Genomic DNA, 23,215 nt, shown 5'->3' with positions numbered 1-23,215 from the left:
GTATGGTTGTTCGGGATGACCGATGGAGGCCAGCCGATTCTCTGCGGGGCTCATCACGATCTCCAACCTAGTTCACCCGTGCAACCGGGAACATATCCTTGTTATTATTATCAAGGTGACCTGCACAGTCGTAGATTTCAATGGGGCCAGAGCGTCTCTAGTCTCTCGGTTATCTCTAACTAGTCTTCGGGTTTTTATCGCTTCTCTGGAATTCAATTGCCTGTACGCCCGAGGTACGGACGGAGCAGGGATTAACTGACGGACAGATAGTTCAATAACACGATGACGGTGGCTGGCTGAAAAGGCTTTTTTAAGTTAGTGGAGCTCTTTACAGTAAGACAAAGAAAGACCATCATATGCTTATATTGCAGACAAAGAAACCAAAGCATACATCATCTTGAGTAGAAAATCATTGATACGCGTTTGTCCAAAAGGTGCGACCTGAGTCAACATCGAATAAAGCCTATAGAATCCGCATTTTAGCTCATCAGACGATATCATGTTCTGATTACGTTCGTAATTCCATGATGAATCTAAAATATCAATTATCGTCAACGATCCGAATTCGCGGAGTTGAGTCCATTACCCGTCGTTGACAATATCCACCGATGAACCAGTAGTAAGAGACCCCGCCTGTCCATCGGACCGGAATATATTATTGTACACTGAACATTAATCTTTTGAACACTCAACACTTACCTGTTTATGAACGATAAGAATCGAAGAGGATTTATCAGACCAACATCACAATGGCACAGTCGTTACCATTCTACCTCTACAAACTGGTTCCCTCTTCGTCTCCTGTCCGGGAGCCACTTCCTGAGCGCTTACCCGTCAGCGAACTCGACCAGGAGTCGGGCTTCATCCATCTGTCAACCGCCTTGCAGATTCCCAACACATTGAAATACTTCTTCAAGGACGAGCCGTTAGTCTATGTGCTGCGTATAGAATTCGAGCGAGTCATGGCCGACATTAGATGGGAGTCGCCAGATGCAAAGGTTTGTGGGCCGCGACCCGATGAAGGCCTTTTCCCGGTAAGTCCTATCTTTTCCCTACGAGACATAACCTTGGCCTTTTCCTTGATCCATTTGTGACCCACCACTCAAAACTGGAGGCCTTTTGGAATATCTACTGATTGCCCCAGCATCTATATAACGGGCTGAAGCTGGGAAAACACGAGGTTGAGAGTATTGCGGTCTGGACGAATGAGGCTGGGTGGGACAAGGCAATATCACAGACGAAACCATGGCTTTTGTATTAAAATCAGAACGAGTTGGTCAATTACGATGCAGACTATGTTTGACATGTCCAAACTCCTCCTGGAGATCTCTCTGCTTAATCACCCAAGGGATAACAATGCATGACCTGCCCATCTGTACAATTCTCAGTTGACTCGTCCTCATTCAAAACCGGAGCCAGAAGCATAAGGCGCACTTACAGTAAAGAGAAGCATCAGCACTGGCAAGAAACACGAAAGTAGTCGCTACCTCACTTGGCTCACCCGGTCGACCCAGGGGAGCCTTTGAGCCCCAGTTGGCCATCTGTTCAGCGTCCCTGGTGTCAGCCTGGATTGGGGTGTAGATCGCACCAGGGCTGTTGAATGAGACGATTAGCTAAGCATTGTGTGAAAGAGCTCAAATCTTGGTCACTTACGCAACAGCATTCACTCGAATACCCTTGGGAAGCAGCTGAGAAGCTAGAGATCTGGTGAACCCGACAATGGCACCTTTCGTGGCCGCATAGTCCACCATACTGCTTGAACCTCGGAAAGTCACGACAGATGTGGTGTTTATAATGCTATTGATATAAGAAGGATGAGTTACTTGCGCACACTGCGGGTCGAGGAATACTAACGAGTCGCCCTTTGACAGGAATGGCAGAGCATATTTCGTCAGAGCCATCATCTGGATGATGTTGGTCCGGAAGATATCCTCAACCTTATTCAGGTCGATATCGGCGAAGTTCTTATTCATATACTGTTTCGAGGCATTGTTGATCAGGACGTTCAGTCTCTGGAACCTGCTTCCGTATCAGTAGGTGCTAAATAGGCCGATTAACAAAAGGCCCGTGGTTACTTGTTCATATGCTCCTCCACGGCCCTTTGACACATATTGTAATCCCTGAGGTCTCCAGCGACAAGTAGGCATGATCTCTTCTCGAGTTCAATGGCTCTCTTGGTCTCTTCTGCGTCATCTTTCTCTTCGGGAAGATGGACAATTGTGATATCGGCCCCTTCCCGTGCCATCAGAATGGCAACAGCTCGGCCGATCCCGGAGCTATACGCTCGTCAATATTGTTCACTAAGTAACGCCCCTAAAGCTGATGGACATACTCTCCGCCGGTGATGAGCACCTTCTTGTCCTTCAATTTGCCAGAGCCTACATACTCAACAAAGTGACCTCTTGACTCTAGTTTCGTCGCTTCGCTGGGAGGAACCATATTCTTTTCGAGTCTAATGATTATGTCCTTAATACCGGAGTCCTTAAGCGACACACACGGGGTCCAAATACTGACCCCGGTTTTTGCTGACTTTGCGGTGTCTGAGGCGGTTGAAAAGCACCTTCCTTGCCCATCTGAGACGCCATTTTGAAGTGACTGCTAGGTTGCTGTTGACGAGTGAAAGTTTTGTTCGAGCCTTCGCATCCGAAGGTTGAGTAGGCACCACCTTTGCGAGTTCTTAAATACCACAGTGCACCAGTTATGCTGTCACTCTGGCGTCATCTTGTCGCAAATTGCTATGTAATATACAATCGAGCGCAGTTTCAGTCTACCATGGATTACTACCTCACGGATCGATATCTTTGGGCTCTTCCGATTGTTGAACAGTATGTGGAAGTAGAGCGATGCATGTCGTTATCATATGTTGCTATCCTATGTCTTGTGCACGACCTCGCCTTCCTGGCTGATATGTTCAGACAAATATGACTACATATAGATCCAGGGATCTAGACTGATTGCCGAAGCCAAGCTGAGCTAAAACATATAGGTTTCATGGCTCAGCGCATCACAGAGGCTTCCACTCGCAGGTACCATGACTGCAGCAGCTATTGTGCATTACATGACTAGATATCAGCGACAACTTTACCTATTAGAGCAAATCTAGTCATGCATAGTCGCAACCCGGTGCCTAGTATACACCGTAGGGAGTACACTCCTTCAAGTCCTGCGCTTGGAATCTTCATATCCAGTCCGACGATCGCAGATTATCAAATGCGATTATCAAGCAATAAAAATATGTGCCCCCTCTGTCTCACCGCCTTAAGAGTTTTCGTTAAACAGCCAATTACAATAACGGGCTCCGCAATTACCACCATGACTATACTATTTCCGGTATAACACCTGCTGGGATTAGCTTGTGCGGCAGAGAGTCAAAAGGCAATTTTTTTCCCCTCGAGGTTTTCTCTCTTTTTCTTTCTTTCCTTTCTTTGGGAAAGGAAGACTTTCTCCATCAACAGAACGTTTCTATCGTCGATCTGTTGATTATTTTGATCTGATACCCGTCTCTGCGCGTTACGATAGAAACCGTAGAGTCTTTCTCATTATATACACAATGCCCATCGCCAACCGTGACTCCCTCGGCCGCGCCATGAAGGCAGAGATTCAGGATTACACCAAGGCCCTGGAGGTCCTGGAAAAGGAATACACTACCAGAGACGGCCTTGATGTTGATACCCTGCTTGATTCGGACAAGCACGGAGCATTGACTTACAATGATTTCCTGATCCTGCCTGGTTACATAGGTAAGACAGTGGAAACTCGCCTTTACATAAAAGGACCGTTTGTTCATGATCATGACAGGATTCCCTGCTTCTGATGTCACTCTGGATACCCCTGTCACCAAGCGTGTCTCGCTGAAGGTTCCCCTTCTCTCCTCCCCCATGGACACTGTCACCGAACACAACATGGCTATCCACATGGCTCTTCTGGGTGGTCTCGGTGTCATCCACCACAACTGTTCCCCCGAGGATCAGGCCGAGATGGTCAGAAAGGTCAAGAGATACGAGAACGGCTTCATTCTGGACCCTGTCGTTCTCTCTCCCAAGGCCACCGTTGGAGAGGCCAAGGAGCTCAAGGCCAAGTGGGGCTTCGGAGGCTTCCCTGTCACTGGTAAGCACACAATTTTCCTTTCTCTCAGCTGTCACCCCTACATGATGATTTTCCATCTTATCTCTTATAACTTTCGTTCCACTGGAGCAACGAGAGTTGCGATGTAGAGAAACGATTCTATCTGAAATCGACAACGCATAATGATTTCTCTTGATCACAATCACTGTTTGCAAGCCTTTGTCTAACCTGTGATTCTGTGACAGAAAACGGAACTCTCCGCTCAAAGCTCGTCGGTATGGTCACTTCCAGAGATATCCAATTCCACACCAACCTCAATGACCCGGTCACTGCAATTATGTCCACCGACCTTGTCACCGCACCTGCCGGTACCACTCTTGCCGAGGCCAACAACGTTCTTCGTAGCTCCAAGAAGGGAAAGCTTCCCATCGTTGATGCAAACGGAAACCTTGTCTCTCTGCTGTCTCGCAGTGACCTGATGAAAAACCTCCACTACCCATTGGCATCTAAGCTGCCCGACTCGAAGCAGCTGATCTGCGCTGCTGCTATTGGTACTCGTGAAGAGGATAAGCACAGACTCAAGCTTCTCGTCGAGGCTGGTCTTGATATTGTCATCCTCGACAGCAGCCAGGGTAACAGCATCTACCAGATTGAGATGATCAAGTGGGTGAAGAAGACATTCCCCGAAATTGACGTTATCGCCGGTAACGTTGTCACTCGGGAACAAGCCGCAGCTCTGATTGCTGCTGGTGCCGATGGCCTGAGAATTGGCATGGGCAGCGGCAGTGCCTGTATTACCCAGGAAGTCATGGCTGTCGGTCGTCCCCAGGCCGTTGCCGTTCGCAGTGTTGCTTCCTTTGCTGCCCGCTTCGGTGTTCCTTGCATCGCCGACGGTGGTATCCAGAACGTCGGCCACATCGTCAAGGGTCTCGCCATGGGTGCCTCTACCGTCATGATGGGAGGTCTCCTTGCCGGTACCACCGAGTCTCCCGGTGAATACTTCGTGAGCAACGAAGGCCAGCTTGTCAAGGCCTACCGTGGCATGGGAAGTATCGCTGCCATGGAGGACAAGAAGGCCGGTGCTGGTAGCAAGGATAGCAAGGCCAGCAACGCTGGTACTGCCCGTTACTTCTCCGAGAAGGACCGTGTGCTTGTCGCTCAGGGTGTCGCCGGTTCTGTGCTCGACCGTGGTTCAGTCACCAAGTTTATTCCTTACCTTGTTGCGGGTGTCCAGCACTCTCTGCAAGATATTGGTGTCAAGAGCCTTGACGAGCTCCACGACGGTGTCAACAAGGGCATTGTTCGTTTCGAGATGAGAAGCGCTAGTGCCATGGCCGAGGGTAACGTCCACGGTCTGCACAGCTACGACAAGAAGCTCTACTCGTAAAGGGCTTTGTTGGATGTAAAAAAGCGTAACTTCTTTTTATGTCTCTTCTCTCTCAGGACTTGTCAGTCAGGCTATGTTCACATGATGATACGCGCTTGGTATGAAAGTAAAAATTGGGCATGATGGTTTTGGAGTTTGACATGGAATGCACTTCGGATGATTTTCTTCAATGTTGCTGTTCGAAGTAATTATGCTTGCCGTCAGGCAAATTCATTTATGAATTCAAAAAAGGAAAAAAAAAAAATCCTAAAAAATATGTCGTAAACTACTTATCCTTGTAGGCCTTAAAATTTTCATAACTCATGACCTACGCCTGCACCTTGCGAGAGAGTCGCGCGGGGTAACGTAGGAGAAGCCTAGGTTCCATCTGCCATTGCCAAGGTTAAGCTACCGATACCCCGGAAACAACCCAGGCACCATAACCCTCCCAAGAGGTACCAATTGTTCCTTAATACTACGCATAAGCAGCAGGGACATAAGGCGCCTCCAGTGGCGCTCGTCTCTCATGGTCACCAAGACATTCTTTACTGGGCCCTTCAGCTCAACTTCCCAGTTCATCTGCAGATCTGGCCAATCGATCGACCGTCGGCTAAGGTTGGTCCGAGGCCCACGCTCTAGGTGTATACAAGTACTACCGGTGCCTTGCGTCTGTCACCGTGCAAGATTCAACGTTAGAAACTTCTCTTCTACGGTGGAATCATCGCAGTCCACTGGATCGCACAAAATGCCAGCTACAAAGGTTGAGCGATCCAAGGCCACGCCGGCGATACCCAGGCCGAGCTCAAGGTTAGTACATAATACGGCCCTTGTTTGTCTTGATACCATCCGTGATGTGATTTGAAGCCGGCGCTTATATGCTATACGCGGTGTTGAATTGATTAAATTTTCGTACCTTCCAGTTCTACGGCTAACAAGCGGCAGCGTCATACTCATCTCGCCCAAAAATGAAGTCCTGTTACTGCATCGCGTCAAGACGTCAACTTCATTTGCCTCGGCGCATGTATTTCCTGGAGGAAATCTGTCTGCTGAGGACGGGGAATGTCCCGCGGTGGGAAATCCAAAGAGGCACGAGGATGCGCCGTGGTACCGCAATGCTGCCGTGAGGGAATTGTTCGAAGAGAGCGGTATCCTGCTGGCGAGAGACAAGAACACGGGCGTAATGCTAGCTGTGCCCGAGGCAGAGAGAGAAAAAGGAAGACGGGCCATCCATCAGCATGAGGTGACGTTTGCCGAGTGGCTGAAGAAGCAGAATGCTGCAGCAGTACCGGATATAGGTGCGCTGTTCTCAAGTCATTTCATAAATACCGACATGTTCAGCTGATGGAGCTACAGAGCCTTTGATCCCGTTCACGCGATGGATTACCCCTACGAACGTCCCCAAACGGTACTCAACACAGATGTACCTCTACTTCCTGCCTCTTCCAGTTGAGACAGACCAGTCAGTACTGAACGAGATTCCCGCCGAAGGGGAACGGGAAGAAATTCAAGTTCCTACGAGCGACGGCGGAGTCGAAATAACGGAGGCCATGTTCCTGCCTGCAGCAGAATGGCTGCGGAGGGCTCAAAGCGGCGAAATCATCATGTTCCCTCCGCAGTTCCTTCTGTTACATCTAGTGTCGCAATTCCTTGACAAGGAACCGCGAGCGACGGCTTCGCTTGAGGAATTGAGGAACCGACGGGCACAACTGGTGGAGTTTGTGCATTCGGGAACACCGCCTTGGACGGAGAAATGTATCTCCCCTAAGATGCTCAAGATGTCCTCGGACGGACGGACTGTGTTAGCACTAGATCGTCCCGGACCGGAGTTGGAGGGCACAAATCGGGCTGGGGAGCCGGATCGGGTGGTGTATGTACAGTTCAAGCAGGGGGCTGCTCGAAATCTCGATGTTCGATGGAAGAACGATGTATTTGTAGAGCAGGAGAAGAGCAGTCTGTAATGGCGCGGGACATAGCATACAAAGAAAGAGCAGCGTGAGAAGCTCAACTTGTGAAGAGCTCCAGTTATTTGACGCTATCCCGCATTTGTCTTAGTTGGCTATTGTTCCTGGCGAAATACCATTTGGCGCAGACGCCACACGCCACAGTATAGGCACCGCCACACGAGAGAATCGGAGCCCTCGATAAAGGATCACATGACCCACACAACCCGCTCGATTCACAGTAGATTTTCACGACAGTCCGCCAGTTGAACCCGCCAGCGCACCTACGTCTTCTTCACCGTCGTCAACCTCAATTACTCCTAACCAACCGCCAAAATGGAGAACGAGAAGGGAGAGATCGTCGATCTGTACGTGAATATTAATTTCCTTCGCTGTTTGCGCTTGACTGGTTCTACGGTGGTCCGGGAGCCGAGAATGACTTTGCGACTTGGGGCAATGCACAAGAGGAGTAGATGACAACCTGGGGCGAGCTTTCAGCGTTCAACAGGCGCTGTTGCAGGATAGTCCTTTTTGTCGCAGAGTCCTTCCCGGCTTCCGGAAACCAGCAGGGGACAGGAGAGAATCTTGAACCACGAGCATTGAATCTTGCAAAACGCACACGACTAACCTTTCTCTCTCTTTCTTACAGCTACGTCCCCCGCAAGTGCAGCGCCACCAACCGCATCATCAAGGCCAACGACCACGCCTCCGTCCAGATCTCCATCGGCAAGGTTGACGAGAACGGTCGCTACACCGGCGAGAACCAGAGCTACGCCCTCTGCGGTTTCATCCGTGCCCGTGGCGAGAGCGATGACTCCCTGAACCGTCTCTGCCAGCGCGATGGCTACGTCCGCAACGTCTGGTCCGCCAGCCGCCAGCGGTAAACGCGAGATTTGACCTTTTCTGGTGTTTGCGGTGCCTGACGGGTTGCTTGGATGTAAGTGCTACATCTGTCGAATCATGGTCAGAGAGCTCGCATACTGATTTGGATGGTCGGTTCGGATAGGAAAAGACGGGCCGTTAGATGAGTTACGTCTGGGAATTGATGATGTCCGAAAATCATTTTCTTTTACCATGAGTCAATGAAGACTTGAAGAAATTCCATCCAATTCAACCCGGTCAATCCATTCCATGCATAGGATTCTCATAGCTTCTCTTCCTCGTTCTCGCCGTCTGGCCTGCTGTATCATGATACCGACAACCGTCTTCAGGATGAGCGCTTTTCTTGCTGTAGTTTTCTTTGTCCTGTTTTCCATCGCATCCGGCACATCAAGGCTTCCTCGTCCACGGAATCGGATTGCGTGTCGGACAGATATGCATCTGGTTCCATCCCATGAGCGAGGAGGTAGAAAGTAATCATCCAGCCGAATATCAGGATCCGCCTACTGAAGAGCCACTGTTGCAAAGAATATGCGCTGGGGCACAGATACGGGTGGGACATCCCATGTTTCGTGCTTCTTATCTATGTAGTCTACATTTTAGATCCGATCTGTGGAATGGTTTGAATTAAAATCTTGGAAAATTCTATTTTTATAGTCATGCATCATTTCGTAGCCCTTGAAGAAAATATGTAACGTTTTCTGTCTGTCTTCGATAACTCTAAAGAAATGCAGGATATCGAGTTGAATGCTATTTTCTTTCCCCGTAAAATCTCTCTACACGTCGACGCACCCTTCGTCCACTTAGTCCTTCTCCAGTCGCACGGCAGGGTTGGTCTCGATGAAGTTAAGGTCGACTTTGTGACCAAGAAGTTCTCGAATATTGCTCACTCCGTATCTGCGGTAACACGTCAGCTCAAGGATTGGAAGAGGAAGTACGGTAGAACTCACTTGATCATGGTTGGTCTCTCAAGACTCAATCCCCATCCATAGACTCTCATGTCCTTGGGAATGCCCATGGGCTCCAGCATTTCTGGTCTGAACATACCACTGTTTCCAATCTCGACCCACTTGCCCAGTCCTTCGTGGTAACCGAAGATCTCCATACTGGGCTCGGTGTAAGGGTTGTAAGCGGGCTTGAAGCGCAGTTGGTGGATACCCATCTTTGCGAAGAAGACCTCCATGAATCCAATCAGACCACCCAGGGTGAGGCCGAAGTCAGCAATGACACCCTCAATCTGGTGGAACTCAGCCAAGTGAGTAGCATCGACGGCCTCGTTACGGAAGACTCGGTCGATACTGAAGTACCTTGCCGGCCGCGGGTTTGTGGCGAGTTTGTGGAGGACGTAGGTCGACACCGAGGTGGTGTGGGTACGGAGAACCAACCGAAGGGCTTCATCCGCGTTCCAGGGGTAGCGGTATCCGATCGAGCCGTACTTTCCGTTCTCGTGGACCTGGCGCACGTTCTCCCAGTACTCCTTGTAGTCGAGGGCTTCTCCGAGGTCGCTGCGGAGGCGGGCTGAACGGATTTCGGACGGTGGGGGTCGTTCAAGGGATCCTCACGCGGAGGATCAGCGGTGGCAGGGTCTGCAATGTAGAATGTATCCTGAAGATCACGGGCGGGGTGTTGTTGAGGGACGTAGAGGGCGTCGAAGTTCCAGAATCCCGTCTCCACGAAGCGGTTGGTGGGCATCTCTTCGAAACCCATCTCAAAGAAAATATTCCGAAACTCCTGTCGCACCTTGTTGAGGGGATGGAAGGTACCGGCCGGCGTAGGAGCACCCTTGGCCTTGAAGTTGTACGGCTTCAGCGTAACTGTCTTCCATGACCCATTTGCGAGCATCTCGGGCGTCAGGTCGGTCTCCTCCTTGACAAATTCCTTGGCGAACTTGGGGCCCTTTGAAATCCGGAAGGTAAAGACCTTCTGCAGAGCGATCAATTTCCGACGCCTGAGGTCCGCGATGACCTTCTGGTCGTTCAAGGTCTGCGTGTTCTTGACGGTCAACAGCTGCTCTCGGGTCTCGTCGACGATGGACTCGGTGTTCGCCCGCAACACATCCTTGTCCTTCTTGATCCAGCCTTTCTTGAATGCATTACCCTGGCCGACCTTGGCGTTCTCTTTTCCGACAATGCCAGGCAAGTCACCGATCTTCAATCCGTCCATGGCCGCCAATACGGCTTGGAAGACCTTGGCTTCGTGACTGCCATTGGCGGCGATTTCCTCGCCCTCCTGGGTCAAAGTAATGGCTTCCCTTTCCATTCTTTCATATTCGATCATATTCCGCGAAGCTAGACGGTCAAGCGCACTCTTAAGGTCTAGTGAGGGGGTAGAGGGGAAGGCTTTGTCGGAGAGGATTGGGCCGTCGGACGCGGACAGGGCGTCCAGAATGGAGTTTGTCAAATCGGACGCCATGGCTGCAGCCGTATGAAGAGGAGGATAACAGAGGTCGAGAGAAAGGACTGCGTGGCGGGGACCGTAACGAGGACTCTGGGATATCAACCACTGTGCCTCTACCCACTACTAAATTGTGACTCTTTTCGGGCCCTCTTACGGGAGACAGTTCAAACCATAGGCGCATTCACGTGACACTTTCCAGGCACCCCGCCATCATCACAATTAGTCATCATCAGCATAAGCCTTTACCTAGTCTTGTGCATCAACATCAATCATTCTGCATCTGAGTTCTGCTATCATGCCGTAGATGACCGCTGATCCAAGACATCATCTTCGTATACACTACTTTGTGGCCTAGCTTCCCTGTGTCTCTCCTGTCTAGCCCATGAGACAAGGATCGAACCTAGGGTCATGATCCCGCTAGACATTCCACGGAATGCTTGAAAATCAACATCCCTACAAGCCGGGACACAGACTGGTCTAGTCCCAGTCTCAGCTAGTTGACAGCTTCGTCCTCATGATCTTGCTGGATGATGAGTATGCTCTCGGCCACGCAGCGAATTTCTAAGGCACAGTCATTCCTGGTGACTGGTATGAAGGCGATTCGTTCGAAGCGTTTCGTGGCGACTTGACTGCTCTTTTTCCTTCTATGGATTGGCTTGGAATTCCACACACTTTTTCGACTGGACAAACGTATTTTGAAATGATCCAGTGGCTTTTACGGTGCTTGGAAGACGATACAGGGAACAATCTAATGAAAACGGCGGACTTGTGTCTTAGCAGGAATCGAGGGACCAGAAACAGGAATTGGGGCATTGCACAATATGGATCAGTCATCACTGAAAGAGATCAGGCGAGCAAGTAAGACAAAGACAACGCAGGACTTCATGCTGCTCACTTCCGATTGGGACAATCTAAATTAATGCAGAGTTCCAACATCTAACTTCCAACATGCGAGTAGGATCAAACAGAGGACAGCAGTATATGTGAATAATGGTGTTGTATCTTCCAGCCACTATTTCGTAGCTGACAACTGGCAATGACAAATATTGCATGCTTATAATTCCGTAGGCATCCCTAGATGTCAAGCATTTGGAACTTGTATAGACACCTTACATAGTCCACGTGCGCCTGACAACTCGCAATTACAATTTTGGTATCTGATGCACTGGTAAGTGAGTGCAGACTAAGGTAGGTAGGCAGCTTTGGTTTTTATTCTGGCAAAAGTACGTACCGACCTGATCTGACTACCTGGGTACTTAGTTGCCTTGGTATTCTTGCCTCATGTAGGCCCAGTCAGGAATAGTGCCACGGGGTCGCTTCGAATACAAGCAAATTATACAATGTTGATTGGCTCGGACGTTTTTAAATGATGGATTACCTTAGTGGAACCTGGTACTTCGTATTGAGTACAGTATTCTGAGAATTTCACGGAAATTGCAAGCGCATCTCAACTGCATATAGATGAAGATATGCAAGTACAGATCTTATGCTGGGGTACCTCCTGTTTCTGAATAATACATGAGTTCGGAAGAGTAGCTTGAATTAGACAGAGCTGACTCACCTCAACATGTCGATACGTAATACGCAGCAGTAGACGATTAGCGCAGTGGTCGCATTTGTTGGTAAAATTCGGTCTAGCGAGCTTTGGGCTTGTTTGGTTATCAGTGCATCTCCATATGGCAAGAACCATAGAGGAACAAAGGAGCGCTATACTACGTTGGTACTTAGAGTAGGCTCTCGAGTCTGTAGGTGGTTTAGTGTTGGAGTTAGCCTTCAATAAAAATTGGCCCTATCATGAAAGTAGAAAGAAAGCTGAGACGAGCTGTCGAACGGTTTTCTCCAAGTGGATTCATTTTGCCACGCTTATGTTTGAGGACTGGAGAATGTTGAAGGGCGGAGTAGTGTGGGTATCAGTTTTGAATATTCCCGTTGTACAGAGTATGCAAAGTCTTCTTGATGTATTTTACCAATTAGTCTAGTAATTGAAGCTTTGAATTCAAATAGGAAATAGTGAGGTTCCCTAGCTACCTCCATAGGGGCTTTTCCTCATATGGAGAGCCGTCTGAGCATTGTCTATTGGAATATTCGTAAATTCAGCCATTTCTCCTCACCGTCCCGATGACAAAGTAAGGTGTGGTAGACCAAAAAACGGACTGAACTTAGCTAAAGGACCAACTGGGGACACACATGGGGTTTTGGGGGCGTGATCGTCGCCGTTCTTCTTAGTAGGTAACTATCTACGCGATGTGGCCGTGGCTGTGGCTGAAAGTAAAGATCAGCACAATGTAAATCATCCTTCAAATCCACCACAATTTCCGTACTTGAGATTGGTAGTGGGTTTTAACAAGAGTAAAATATGGCAGAGCGGCACACACATATACAGTACTAAAGGATGAAGGCTTGAGCCCCGTTAAGACCCCGAGGAATGATTGTGGCGCGGTCCAACGAAGATTTTTAATGGTAGTAGTAAATAATGGTAGGTAGGTATTGACTGCCCCGGTTTGCTGGTATTATCATCGGTATTATTCATAGGAACTGTGCTGGCATAAGAAACTGAGGTACTCCGCACTCTGTACTTTTCTTGATATCAAGCAATTTCTACTACCGGACGTCTGGCAACACTTTTTCATATAAAGAGTTTAAATGTTGCTGAGGAATGACACTCACCTGTCCCTTCTCACCGGGGCACTTGATGATTTCTCCGTAATATCAAGTCTGATGAAGCTCGGGTTTCACTGGAGATTTCCTAGATCTCTCTAGCTAAGGCGCTAAATCCATTGAGATACTATCCTTCCCATTCCCACCCCCCAAGAAAACGGCGCCAACGAGGCCAAACCCAAGCAAGATCCAATCATATCCTTTGCTGCCATACCGATAGACCCCTCAGTTGATCTGTTCCTCTCCCTCCTCTTCCTGTCCGCCTGTCCCCTCCCAGGCTCCCATCTGCTCTCTATCAAGCAGGTACGGAGTACTGTTCTCTTTTCACGCACACTGATAGTTTTTTCACGAGGCTGAGGCTCCTCCTCCTTCTTATTATCATTATTATCCATACTGAATATCACTATCATTTTGGATATATCTCTTTTCTTTTTTTCCTTCCCGGTCTCTCCTCTCTTCATCCTCCAACTGACAACTAAATCGCCTCCCCCTTTCGTCGCTGTAATTTTCCCCCACTACTCTGTACTGGCTTTGTTTTCCACTTACCAACCTAACTCTTTTTTCCTTGCTCCGCGTCACAAACCCCTGTATTTTTCCCTCTGCGTGTCTGTCTGCGTGATCTCCGAATCCCATCACCCTCCCCGTCCCCTGTCCTGCCCTGTTCTGTCCACAAATAATCCCAAGGAATCATCCGGCAGAGAACTTGGACCGTTCTATCACTCAAGCGGGAGAACTCATCTCGTTTTATCTCCAACTCATCGATTTCTAGATTCACAAGACGAACACTCCATGTCGTCCTAGAAATTTGCTTGTTTCTTCGTGTCAGTAACACGGCTTTCCGTCTGGTAGGTTCACCGTTTGCTGAGCCTTGCTATGTCCAAGTCGTCGGGATCGACCTTTGCTGGCTTTTTTTCCTATTATGATTGTCGCTTATGATTGCCGCTTCATCTCTTCCTTTTCTCAACCGTCACATCTTCCCTTCGAGGAGGCGACAGCGCTTCCAGATCCGCTTTTCTCCTTACCCTTTTTCGCTTCTCCTTCTCTTCCCTCAACTCCGCTGTGTAGCAAGCCCGCCTAGCTCAGCTTGCTTATCTCAGTTTGACATCTTACTCGAGCCTTTTTCCTTTTCATTCATGTTTTGGATTCTTCCTCTCCTTCCCTGCTTCAATGACCTCGCGACTTTAACTCTCGTCTTTGACGCCTTAGTCCTTTTTATCTCCCTTTTTCCACACTTTTCCCCTCTTTCGAAAATTGGCCTTCTTACCTTGGTCCCTCTGACTTGACTTTCAGACCATTCACAATACGATATACTGCAAATTTAGCTATCTTATGTCCCAAATTGACTGAGTTACAACAGGCACAATGGCTGGTGCAGACGAGACGCTCGCAGCCGCCTCTGCCATCCTTCAAACCCTGGCCAGAGGGCCCGATGCTTCGATTTCCGAGCCGAGTTCTTCCCACAAAACTACCAATGGCTGTGATACAAAGTTCGCCAAATTACCAGGAGAGCCTAGCCAAGCAAAGGCGGCATTTGAATTTGAGTTGGAGGCTTTGATTCGACGTGTTCGCCATCTAGAGTTTCAAGTTGTCAGTCATCAACCATACCCCGACCTGTCCCCGAGTTACCTTTGTCTTCCACCAAGAATTCTGATTTTCTCTGGCTTTTCGGGCTCTCTCGCCTGTCCTCTCATGAAGGAGCTGCTTCTAACTCTTCTTGCGGCATGCAGCAGGAAACTTCACGACGTCGCCAGAGAACAAGGAGAAACCGCCGTGAAGCGGAAGACAATGAGGCCGATGAGGCACTCGATGACGACGACAGTGATGATGATGTAGACTCGAGAACTCGACTCGTTCGCGAGGAAGACATCAGTTATCTGCGGAATCATGTACAGAAACAGGCGGAGGAAATAAGCTTCCAAAAAGACATCATCGCTCAAGTTCGCGACGAGCTACTGCAGCAGGAGGAGCACACGCGACGGGCATTGACCAAGGTTGAGAATGAAGATGTGGTCCTGTTGGAACGCGAGCTACGCAAGCACCAGCAAGCCAACGAGGCTTTCCAGAAAGCCCTTCGGGAAATTGGTGGCATCATCACGCAGGTCGCAAATGGTGACTTGTCCATGAAGGTGCAGATTCACCCCCTCGAGATGGACCCTGAGATCGCCACTTTCAAGCGCACGATCAACACGATGATGGATCAGCTGCAGGTTTTTGGTAGTGAGGTGTCCAGGGTCGCTCGAGAGGTCGGGACGGAAGGTATCCTTGGTGGACAGGCTCAGATCACTGGGGTTCACGGAATTTGGAAAGAGCTCACAGAGAACGTCAACATCATGGCCAAGAATCTCACTGATCAGGTGCGTGAAATTGCGGCGGTGACGACCGCCGTGGCCCATGGCGATCTCAGTCAGAAGATCGAAAGTCGTGCTCAGGGTGAAATCCTGGAACTGCAACAGACCATCAACACCATGGTCGATCAACTGCGCACATTCGCAACGGAGGTCACTCGTGTCGCTCGTGATGTCGGTACGGAAGGCGTCCTGGGTGGGCAGGCCCAGATCGAAGGCGTCCAAGGCATGTGGAATGAGCTGACTGTCAACGTCAACGCCATGGCAAACAATTTGACTACACAAGTGCGAGACATTGCGACGGTCACCAAGGCTGTGGCCAAGGGTGATCTGACACAGAAGGTTCAAGCCAACTGCAAAGGAGAAATTGCTGAGCTCAAGAACATTATCAACTCCATGGTGGACCAGCTGCGGCAGTTCGCCCAAGAGGTCACCAAGATTGCCAAGGAAGTCGGTACGGATGGTGTTCTCGGTGGCCAGGCCACCGTAAATGATGTGGAAGGCACTTGGAAAGACTTGACCGAGAATGTCAACCGAATGGCAAACAACCTGACCACCCAAGTCAGGGAGATCGCCGATGTCACGACTGCCGTCGCGAAAGGTGATCTAACCAAGAAGGTCACGGCCAATGTTCAAGGTGAAATACTAGATCTTAAGAGCACCATCAATGGCATGGTCGACCGACTGAATACTTTTGCCTTCGAAGTGAGCAAAGTTGCCAGGGAAGTCGGCACAGACGGTACCCTCGGCGGCCAAGCCAAGGTCGACAATGTGGAAGGCAAATGGAAGGATCTCACAGACAACGTCAACACCATGGCCCAGAATTTGACGTCCCAGGTCCGAAGTATTTCAGATGTCACGCAGGCTATCGCGAAGGGTGACCTCAGCAAGAAGATCGAAGTCCATGCTCAAGGAGAGATCTTGACCCTCAAGGTTACGATCAATCACATGGTGGATCGTCTTGCGAAATTTGCAACTGAGCTCAAAAAAGTCGCTCGCGATGTCGGCGTGGACGGGAAAATGGGCGGTCAAGCCAACGTGGAGGGGATTGCGGGAACATGGAAGGAGATCACCGAGGATGTCAATACAATGGCTGAGAACCTAACTTCGCAGGTGCGTGCGTTTGGTGAGATCACCGATGCTGCAACCGACGGCGATTTCACTAAGCTCATCACTGTCAACGCTTCCGGGGAGATGGATGAACTCAAGCGCAAGATCAACAAGATGGTCTCCAATCTCCGAGACAGTATTCAGCGTAACACTGCTGCCAGGGAGGCAGCTGAACTGGCGAATCGTACAAAGTCCGAATTTCTGGCAAACATGAGTCATGAGATCCGGACTCCCATGAACGGCATCATTGGAATGACACAGCTCACTCTAGACACTGACGACCTGAAGCCTTACACGCGCGAGATGTTGAATGTAGTGCATAACTTGGCGAACAGCTTGCTGACAATCATCGATGACATACTTGACATTTCCAAGATTGAAGCAAATCGGATGGTCATTGAAAGCATTCCTTTCACAGTGAGGGGGACGGTGTTCAACGCTCTCAAGACGCTGGCCGTCAAGGCCAACGAAAAGTTCCTCAGTCTGACATATCAAGTTGACAATACTGTACCGGACTATGTCATTGGCGATCCTTTCCGTCTGCGTCAGATTATTTTGAACTTGGTCGGCAACGCCATCAAGTTCACTGAGCATGGCGAGGTCAAGCTTACGATTCGCAAATCAGACCGAGAGCAATGTGCCCCCAACGAATATGCCTTTGAGTTTTCGGTCTCCGACACCGGCATTGGTATTGAAGAGGATAAGCTGGATCTCATCTTTGACACCTTCCAGCAGGCAGATGGATCCACCACACGCAGATTCGGCGGTACAGGTCTCGGCCTCTCTATCTCCAAGCGTCTCGTCAATCTGATGGGCGGTGATGTCTGGGTTACATCCGAGTACGGTCATGGCAGCACGTTCCATTTTACCTGCGTCGTGAAGCTTGCCGATCAGTCCTTGAACGTCATCGCATCACAGCTCATGCCGTATAAGCATCATCGGGTTCTCTTCATTGACAAGGGCCAGAACGGTCTTCAGGCGGAGAACATCATTAAGATGCTGAAGCAGCTCGAGCTGGAGCCTATAGTAGTGAGGGACGAAGATCATGTTCCACCACCAGAGATTCAGGATCCGTCAGGCAAAGAGTCGGGTCACGCTTATGATGTTATAATCGTGGATTCGGTGGACACGGCTCGCTTATTACGGACCTATGACGACTTCAAATACGTCCCCATTGTCTTAGTCTGTCCCCTTGTTTGTGTGAGCTTGAAGTCAGCGCTGGATCTTGGTATCAGTTCCTACATGACCACACCGTGTCAACCAATAGACCTCGGGAATGGTATGCTCCCAGCTCTGGAAGGACGATCTACGCCGATCACCACCGATCACTCCCGCTCATTTGACATTCTGCTTGCGGAGGACAATGACGTGAACCAGAAATTAGCGGTCAAGATCTTAGAGAAGCACAACCATAACGTCTCGGTCGTGGGCAATGGATTGGAAGCGGTGGAAGCCGTCAAGCAGCGTCGCTACGATGTTATCTTGATGGATGTACAGATGCCTGTCATGGGCGGCTTCGAAGCCACTGGTAAGATCCGTGAATATGAGCGAGAGGCCGGCCTTTCTCGCACACCTATCATTGCACTCACTGCGCATGCCATGCTGGGCGATCGCGAGAAGTGTATACAGGCTCAGATGGACGAATACTTGTCAAAACCTCTGAAACAGAACCAAATGATGCAGACAATCCTCAAGTGTGCAACCCTGGGCGGTTCACTACTAGAGAAGAGCAAGGAGTCCCGACTTTCCAGCAGTGGCGAAATTCACCACCACTCTGAAGGCAAGCGTCCTGGTATGGAGACAAGGTCCATCACAGCTTCAGGGTCCATCAATCGTGGCTTCTCGAGCCCCGCGGCTGCAAAAGCTGATGAGCTCGCCATGGAACGGGTCAGTGATTATCGCTCTCGAAATGCCGTATGAGAAGACAATCGCTTATTGGACTTGTAGGCCCTGCTACGATCGAACAGCTCGTGAGACGTTTTGAAGAGACGCTTTCCCATTTCTTCTTTCTTGCTGTCAACAGCCTTGATGCGAACATATACCCATATCGTTTGCCCGCTTGAAGGATTTGTTCTTTGCTTTGGCAATTTGGTCTGCCTTCCCTTTCTTTTCCGAGAATATGGTCTCTTGGTACAATCGCTCTCTGTGATCGAGCCATCTGCCATCCTTCGCCTTCAAATGCTTCCTTCTGCTCATTGACCTATCCTATTCGGAATCCATCTGCTTTGCATAGGCTCCTCGCTGGCGTTGTGTCGACGCCTATGCAATGACCTTTACTTTCTCTCCCTTTCACATTGCCCATATCACAACCTGATTCTATTTCGGTCTTTATTTGTTGAAGCTTATGTAAGGTGTCCGGCGCATGGAATCCATTGGCGAGGTTTTTATTTCGCATTTACTTGCGGCTTAAGATGAGAACAATGTGGGCCACCTGATATGACGATGGAGATAAGAGAGTAGCATTCTCCGCGAGAATCCTGCTTTTCGCTGCATGTTTGCGACTATCCAAACGAGATTCTTGTTCTTCTCAATCCTCTCGAAACCTACCACCTATGTTCCATGCATATCTGCGTCGAAGCCTTGTTCCTTCTTCGTTCCTATTCTACTTGTATTGTATCTAATTTCTAAATTCGGGCAGGTGAGGTCCCTATGTTAAAGTCTACTGGCTTCGACTTGATCTGCGTCTCTGTCTTCTTCTTTCCGGTTCCCCTACTACCAGAATTGTTTTGGCACGTACGAATTGCGAACAGTTTGATAACACTGTCGTTACCGAGGGAGAAATGCAGAAATATCACATTGCGAGGACAGTCCCCTTCTTTTTGTTCGACACAGCCTGTATGCATTGTGATGGTTAAACTGGATAGCCGCTTGCTAGAGACCGCTTTTTCAGTATTATCTTTTTAGATCTGGCCATAAGATTTAATTGTTTCGAATAAATTAGCATAACCGAAAGCCTGTATAATCTGACTAGGACAAAGCAGACCGGATGGACGCGCACTAAGAAAGGAACAGACAGTCCCACTTATGACTTGGGACTCATTTTCCTCTCAAACTAAAGTATGGTGATGAGATCGTAATTTAAGATGGACATTTTCAAGTCCGACGGCGGAACACGATAGGTTTCGCCTTGAGCTTATCAGGCCGGGCGATGTCTGTCTTTTCTGCCACTGTCCGCTTCTTTGGATCAATAGCGGGAGTGGGCTGCGGTGTCCTTGCTCCGGTCACTGTGCTCGTGGTTACCGGACGTGTAGCCGTATTCCCCTGTGTTTGCGGAGGGGGAGGGCGGCTAGGAAGAACGGATAACGTTTGGATGACTTGGATGGTGGTAGTAGAGGTGGCAGTAGAGGTCGCAGTGGTACTTCCGCCAGGTATTACAACTGTTGGGACTCCTCCACCTGCTGCTGCTGCTCCACCTGTTGCTGGTGCTCCGCCTGCTGGTGCTCCGTCTGGTGATGAAGTTCCGCCAGGTGCTGCTCCTCCACCTGCTGCTGGTGCCCCGCCTGGTGATGATGCTCCGCCACCTGCTGCTCCTCCACCAGGTGTTGTTGTTCCACCTGGCGCTGCTGCTGGTACTCCGCCAGGTGCTGGTGCTCCGCCAGCTAATGATACTCCGCCTGCTGCTGCTTCACCAGGTAATGATGTTCCACCACCTGCTGCTCCTCCGCCAGGTGCTGCTGTTCCACCTGGTGTTGCTGCTGTTCCTGGTACTACTGTTCCAACTGATGATGCCGCTCCGCCCGGCCCGGTCAGCGTGGCAAAGCTTGTAGCAATAGTAGGAGTTGAGATCGATACACCTCCGCCTAGTGGTGTTGCTCTGGTTGGTGGTACTGCTCCGCCTGGTCCAGTAGCCGTGGCGAGGCTAGTAGCAATAGTAGGGGTTGAGACAGGCACACCTCCGCCTGGCGGTGCCGCTCCGCCCGGCCCGGTCAGCGTGGCAAAGCTTGTAGCAATAGTAGGAGTTGAGATCGATACACCTCCGCCTGGTGGTGCTGTTCCGCCTGGTCTGGTCGGTGTAGCAGGGCTTGTAGGGGTAGTAGGAGTTGAGATGGGCACACCTCCGCCTGGCGGTGCTGTTCCGCCTGGTCTGGTCGGTGTAGCAGGGCTTGTAGGGGTAGTAGGAGTTGAGACAGGCACACCTCCACCTGGTGGTGCTGTTCCGCCTGGTCTGGTCGGTGTGGCAGAGAGGGTAGCGCTAGTAGGAGTTGAGACGGACACGCCTCCCCCAACAGGACCAGTAACATTAGAGATGCCAGGGCCTGTAGGTACGGCAGGGGTCAAGGTCACACTCGGCAATCCAGTTGGTCCGCCGCCAGTAGTGCGTGTGACGTTTGCGAAACTGGTTCCTGTAGTCACAGCAGGCCTGGAAGTTTGAACAGCGCCTGATGTTGCGGCTCCACCCACGTTAGTAGGCAGAACAGTTGAAACAATGGCAGTTGAAACAATGGTTTCTGTAGTTGTAGCTACAACGTGGGTTGAAGTAGTGTTGGGGAATCCAATTGGGCCTCCTCCAGGACCGTGCGGGATGTTAGGAACCCCGGTAGCTGAAGTCACCGGCAGACTTGTTGCAGGTCCTGCGGCTGCGGCTCCACCTCCAGGACTCTGCGGTACACCGGGAGCCCCAGTAGCTGAAGTCACCGGCAGACTTGTTGCAGGTCCTGCGGCTGCGGCTCCGCCTCCGGGACTCTGCGGTACACCGGGAGCCCCAGTAGCCGAAGTCGCTGGCTGAGTTGAAGGTCCCGCAGTTGCACCAGCGGCTCCGCCAGGAGCCTGAGGGGCACTCGAAATGTGTGTTCCTGTCGCGGTTGGACCTTGTGGAGCGCCTGGCCCTGCGGCTGTCGGGGCTAGGGCGCCAGGACTCGTTGCAGTGAATGGAGGTGAAATGGCGGGAACACCTGGAGATGCGGTGGGGCCACCCGCTCCTTGAACAATCTGAGAACCATGGCAAACTGTTTCAGTAACGGTGACGGTGAAAGTAGCAGTACTCGTGCCAGGAGCAGGACAGGGTGCGCAGGTTGGTGCGGCAGGAGCGGGACATGGTGGACAGGCTTGCGTCACGACCATAGGCGCAAATGGAGACTCGAATGGAGGCGCGGAGACTGTGAGAGGGGTTGATGCACTGGCAGGCACACTACCCCCAGCAGGAGAGAATCCCGGTCCCTCAGAGGTAGGGACACCTCCACCGGTTGGGGGAGACAGCGGGGGGCAGTTGAAGCAATTCCTCCAGCCGGTGAGGTACCTGGGCGTGACTCAGTAGCAGCTCCTCCAGTTGGCGCTGTAGTTGGGGGTGATCGAGTAGCTCCTCCCGTTGGTGCTGTGGTTATGTGTGACCCAGTAGCTCCTCCAGTCGGCGGCGTTGTTGGGAGTGATTCAGTAGCAGCTCCTCCCGTTAGCGCTGTAGTTGGAGGTGGCCGAGTAGCACCTCCAGGTGGCGCTGTTGTTGGGAGTGATCGAGTAGCTCCTCCCGTTGGTGCTGTGGTTATGGGTGACTGCGTAGCACCTCCAGGTGGCGCTGTTGTTGGGAGTGATTCAGTAGCAGCTCCTTCAGTCGGTGCTGTGGTTACAGGTGACCGAGTAGCTCCTCCAGTCGGCGGCGCCGTTGGGGGTGATTCAGTAGCAGCTCCTTCAGTTGGTGCTGTGGTTAGCAGTGATTCAGTAGCAGTTCCTCCGGATGGTACAGTAACTGTATGAGTTGCAGGGGAACTCCAGATGGGACAGTAATTGTATGAGTTGCAGGAGGAATTCCGGATGCCATAATCGCAGCTAGGGATGAAGACAAAGCTGCACTAGCTAGACCTGCCGATCTTAAGGCCTCCGGGGGTGGTAGCTGGCCCAGGCCGCCGGGTTTGGGAGCTGCTACCGCACCATGGAGTAGCATCCATGCTGCTGCTGCGAGTTGCAGGGCCTGCCTCCCAGTGTGCATCTTGTTCACAGAGCAACCACAGTAGGAGATAAGGGGAGAGCAAGGAGAAAGAGACGGCTCAGCGTTATGAGCAGCTATTCGATCAGCGAGTGGTTTGAAGAGGTCCTGGAGGATCTAGGATAAGCATCAATTATGTACCCGACCTTGAGTTATGATGAAGTCTGTATGTCATCCAGCGAGCGTGCGGTATCGGGTCTCAGTGGAATGAGCACGCTGGTAAGCTTGCAGTTCTTGGATTCGGGACGTCCTATTGGAACTCGTCGGAGCATTGCAACCACGGTCACTCCAGCTGACCATCATCCTGACGCTCGTGCCTATATTCAACGATCCATATCGAATTGGACGGTAAATAAGGTGGATGCGCTTCCAGAATTGAACGTGGTCGTCTTAAGGTATTATGGGGACACAAATATCCGTGATCGTCAAGGTAACCCATCTAAAAGAGATGATGAAGTCTGTCTCAAACAGATCGATCATCCTTCGAACAACAACAGGTACACGGGCTTGACTTGACGTTCGGGCAGTTGGTATGTTT

The 23,215-nt window shown here is 50.6% G+C and overlaps 11 protein-coding genes across 11 annotated transcripts; 7 read left to right on the top strand and 4 right to left on the bottom strand.

Moving 5' to 3' along the window:
- Nucleotides 1-496: 496 nt before the first annotated feature.
- P174DRAFT_436674 (DUF952 domain-containing protein) lies at nt 497-1,369 on the top strand. Its single transcript, XM_024826101.1, has 2 exons — nt 497-1,034; nt 1,145-1,369. Exons 1-2 carry the CDS (start codon nt 750-752, stop codon nt 1,259-1,261), a joined length of 402 nt encoding a protein of 133 aa, XP_024686879.1. The 5' UTR covers nt 497-749; the 3' UTR covers nt 1,262-1,369.
- Nucleotides 1,323-2,609, bottom strand: P174DRAFT_466490 (oxidoreductase, short-chain dehydrogenase/reductase family). Its single transcript, XM_024830547.1, has 6 exons — nt 2,515-2,609; nt 2,333-2,452; nt 2,076-2,276; nt 1,855-2,019; nt 1,654-1,797; nt 1,323-1,593 (listed from the first exon to the last, which is right to left on the bottom strand). The coding sequence occupies exons 1-6, from the start codon at nt 2,583-2,585 to the stop codon at nt 1,404-1,406; spliced, it is 891 nt and encodes a 296-aa protein (XP_024686878.1). The 5' UTR covers nt 2,586-2,609; the 3' UTR covers nt 1,323-1,403.
- An 829-nt stretch (nt 2,610-3,438) lies between these two features.
- On the top strand, nt 3,439-5,571 carry P174DRAFT_436673 (putative IMP dehydrogenase). Its single transcript, XM_024826100.1, has 3 exons — nt 3,439-3,740; nt 3,799-4,107; nt 4,311-5,571. Exons 1-3 carry the CDS (start codon nt 3,551-3,553, stop codon nt 5,450-5,452), a joined length of 1,641 nt encoding a protein of 546 aa, XP_024686877.1. The 5' UTR covers nt 3,439-3,550; the 3' UTR covers nt 5,453-5,571.
- A 605-nt stretch (nt 5,572-6,176) lies between these two features.
- On the top strand, nt 6,177-7,389 carry P174DRAFT_456019 (NUDIX hydrolase; the record flags this gene model as incomplete). Its single annotated transcript, XM_024829387.1, has 3 exons — nt 6,177-6,238; nt 6,374-6,726; nt 6,785-7,389. The coding sequence occupies 3 exons, from the start codon at nt 6,177-6,179 to the stop codon at nt 7,387-7,389; spliced, it is 1,020 nt and encodes a 339-aa protein (XP_024686876.1).
- A 259-nt stretch (nt 7,390-7,648) lies between these two features.
- Nucleotides 7,649-8,309, top strand: rps21 (40S ribosomal eS21 domain-containing protein). Its single transcript, XM_024826099.1, has one exon. It carries the CDS (start codon nt 7,845-7,847, stop codon nt 8,253-8,255), a length of 411 nt encoding a protein of 136 aa, XP_024686875.1. The 5' UTR covers nt 7,649-7,844; the 3' UTR covers nt 8,256-8,309.
- On the bottom strand, nt 8,188-8,866 carry P174DRAFT_436671 (uncharacterized protein). Its single transcript, XM_024826098.1, has one exon. It carries the CDS (start codon nt 8,810-8,812, stop codon nt 8,579-8,581), a length of 234 nt encoding a protein of 77 aa, XP_024686874.1. The 5' UTR covers nt 8,813-8,866; the 3' UTR covers nt 8,188-8,578.
- Nucleotides 8,867-8,870: 4 nt separating this feature from the next.
- Nucleotides 8,871-10,803, bottom strand: P174DRAFT_436669 (phenylalanine--tRNA ligase subunit alpha). The gene is made up of 3 exons (XM_024826097.1): nt 9,786-10,803; nt 9,201-9,741; nt 8,871-9,147 (listed from the first exon to the last, which is right to left on the bottom strand). The coding sequence occupies exons 1-3, from the start codon at nt 10,660-10,662 to the stop codon at nt 9,054-9,056; spliced, it is 1,512 nt and encodes a 503-aa protein (XP_024686873.1). The 5' UTR covers nt 10,663-10,803; the 3' UTR covers nt 8,871-9,053.
- A 3,864-nt stretch (nt 10,804-14,667) lies between these two features.
- Nucleotides 14,668-18,819, top strand: tcsC (putative two-component osmosensing histidine kinase (Bos1); the record flags this gene model as incomplete). The annotated part of the gene is made up of 2 exons (XM_024830941.1): nt 14,668-14,868; nt 14,898-18,819. The coding sequence occupies 2 exons, from the start codon at nt 14,668-14,670 to the stop codon at nt 18,678-18,680; spliced, it is 3,984 nt and encodes a 1,327-aa protein (XP_024686872.1). The 3' UTR covers nt 18,681-18,819.
- Nucleotides 18,820-19,282: 463 nt separating this feature from the next.
- Nucleotides 19,283-19,759, top strand: P174DRAFT_10840 (uncharacterized protein). Its single transcript, XM_024821004.1, has one exon. It carries the CDS (start codon nt 19,410-19,412, stop codon nt 19,662-19,664), a length of 255 nt encoding a protein of 84 aa, XP_024686871.1. The 5' UTR covers nt 19,283-19,409; the 3' UTR covers nt 19,665-19,759.
- On the bottom strand, nt 19,704-21,950 carry P174DRAFT_10823 (putative extracellular threonine rich protein). Its single transcript, XM_024821002.1, has one exon. The coding sequence runs from the start codon at nt 21,819-21,821 to the stop codon at nt 19,854-19,856; it is 1,968 nt and encodes a 655-aa protein (XP_024686870.1). The 5' UTR covers nt 21,822-21,950; the 3' UTR covers nt 19,704-19,853.
- Nucleotides 21,951-22,630, top strand: P174DRAFT_10824 (uncharacterized protein). Its single transcript, XM_024821003.1, has one exon. The coding sequence runs from the start codon at nt 22,080-22,082 to the stop codon at nt 22,446-22,448; it is 369 nt and encodes a 122-aa protein (XP_024686869.1). The 5' UTR covers nt 21,951-22,079; the 3' UTR covers nt 22,449-22,630.
- Nucleotides 22,631-23,215: the final 585 nt, after the last annotated feature.

This window comes from Aspergillus novofumigatus (genome assembly GCF_002847465.1).
Source record: "Aspergillus novofumigatus IBT 16806 chromosome Unknown P174scaffold_1, whole genome shotgun sequence".
Taxonomy (NCBI): domain Eukaryota; kingdom Fungi; phylum Ascomycota; class Eurotiomycetes; order Eurotiales; family Aspergillaceae; genus Aspergillus; species Aspergillus novofumigatus.
The sequence above is the reverse complement of the archived record's forward strand: the minus strand, read 5'-3'. Positions and strand labels throughout refer to the sequence as shown.

Excerpts from the sequence above, each read along its gene's own strand:
- P174DRAFT_436674 (XM_024826101.1), top strand. The coding sequence starts at position 750 with ATGGCACAGTCGTTACCATTCTACCTCTACAAACTGGTTCCCTCTTCG. Across the intron at positions 1,035-1,144 it reads CCGATGAAGGCCTTTTCCCG|CATCTATATAACGGGCTGAA; the intron begins GTAAGTCCTATC and ends TGATTGCCCCAG.
- P174DRAFT_466490 (XM_024830547.1), bottom strand. The coding sequence starts at position 2,585 with ATGGCGTCTCAGATGGGCAAGGAAGGTGCTTTTCAACCGCCTCAGACA. Across the intron at positions 2,277-2,332 it reads GTGCTCATCACCGGCGGAGA|CTCCGGGATCGGCCGAGCTG; the intron begins GTATGTCCATCA and ends ACGAGCGTATAG. Across the intron at positions 2,020-2,075 it reads GTGGAGGAGCATATGAACAA|GTTCCAGAGACTGAACGTCC; the intron begins GTAACCACGGGC and ends ATACGGAAGCAG.
- P174DRAFT_436673 (XM_024826100.1), top strand. The coding sequence starts at position 3,551 with ATGCCCATCGCCAACCGTGACTCCCTCGGCCGCGCCATGAAGGCAGAG. Across the intron at positions 3,741-3,798 it reads GATCCTGCCTGGTTACATAG|GATTCCCTGCTTCTGATGTC; the intron begins GTAAGACAGTGG and ends TGATCATGACAG. Across the intron at positions 4,108-4,310 it reads CGGAGGCTTCCCTGTCACTG|AAAACGGAACTCTCCGCTCA; the intron begins GTAAGCACACAA and ends ATTCTGTGACAG.
- rps21 (XM_024826099.1), top strand. The coding sequence starts at position 7,845 with ATGACAACCTGGGGCGAGCTTTCAGCGTTCAACAGGCGCTGTTGCAGG.
- P174DRAFT_436671 (XM_024826098.1), bottom strand. The coding sequence starts at position 8,812 with ATGTCCCACCCGTATCTGTGCCCCAGCGCATATTCTTTGCAACAGTGG.
- P174DRAFT_436669 (XM_024826097.1), bottom strand. The coding sequence starts at position 10,662 with ATGGCGTCCGATTTGACAAACTCCATTCTGGACGCCCTGTCCGCGTCC. Across the intron at positions 9,742-9,785 it reads TCCCTTGAACGACCCCCACC|CCCTCGACTACAAGGAGTAC; the intron begins GTCCGAAATCCG and ends ACCTCGGAGAAG. Across the intron at positions 9,148-9,200 it reads GAGAGACCAACCATGATCAA|ATACGGAGTGAGCAATATTC; the intron begins GTGAGTTCTACC and ends GTGTTACCGCAG.
- P174DRAFT_10840 (XM_024821004.1), top strand. The coding sequence starts at position 19,410 with ATGTTAAAGTCTACTGGCTTCGACTTGATCTGCGTCTCTGTCTTCTTC.
- P174DRAFT_10823 (XM_024821002.1), bottom strand. The coding sequence starts at position 21,821 with ATGGTCGTGACGCAAGCCTGTCCACCATGTCCCGCTCCTGCCGCACCA.
- P174DRAFT_10824 (XM_024821003.1), top strand. The coding sequence starts at position 22,080 with ATGTGTGACCCAGTAGCTCCTCCAGTCGGCGGCGTTGTTGGGAGTGAT.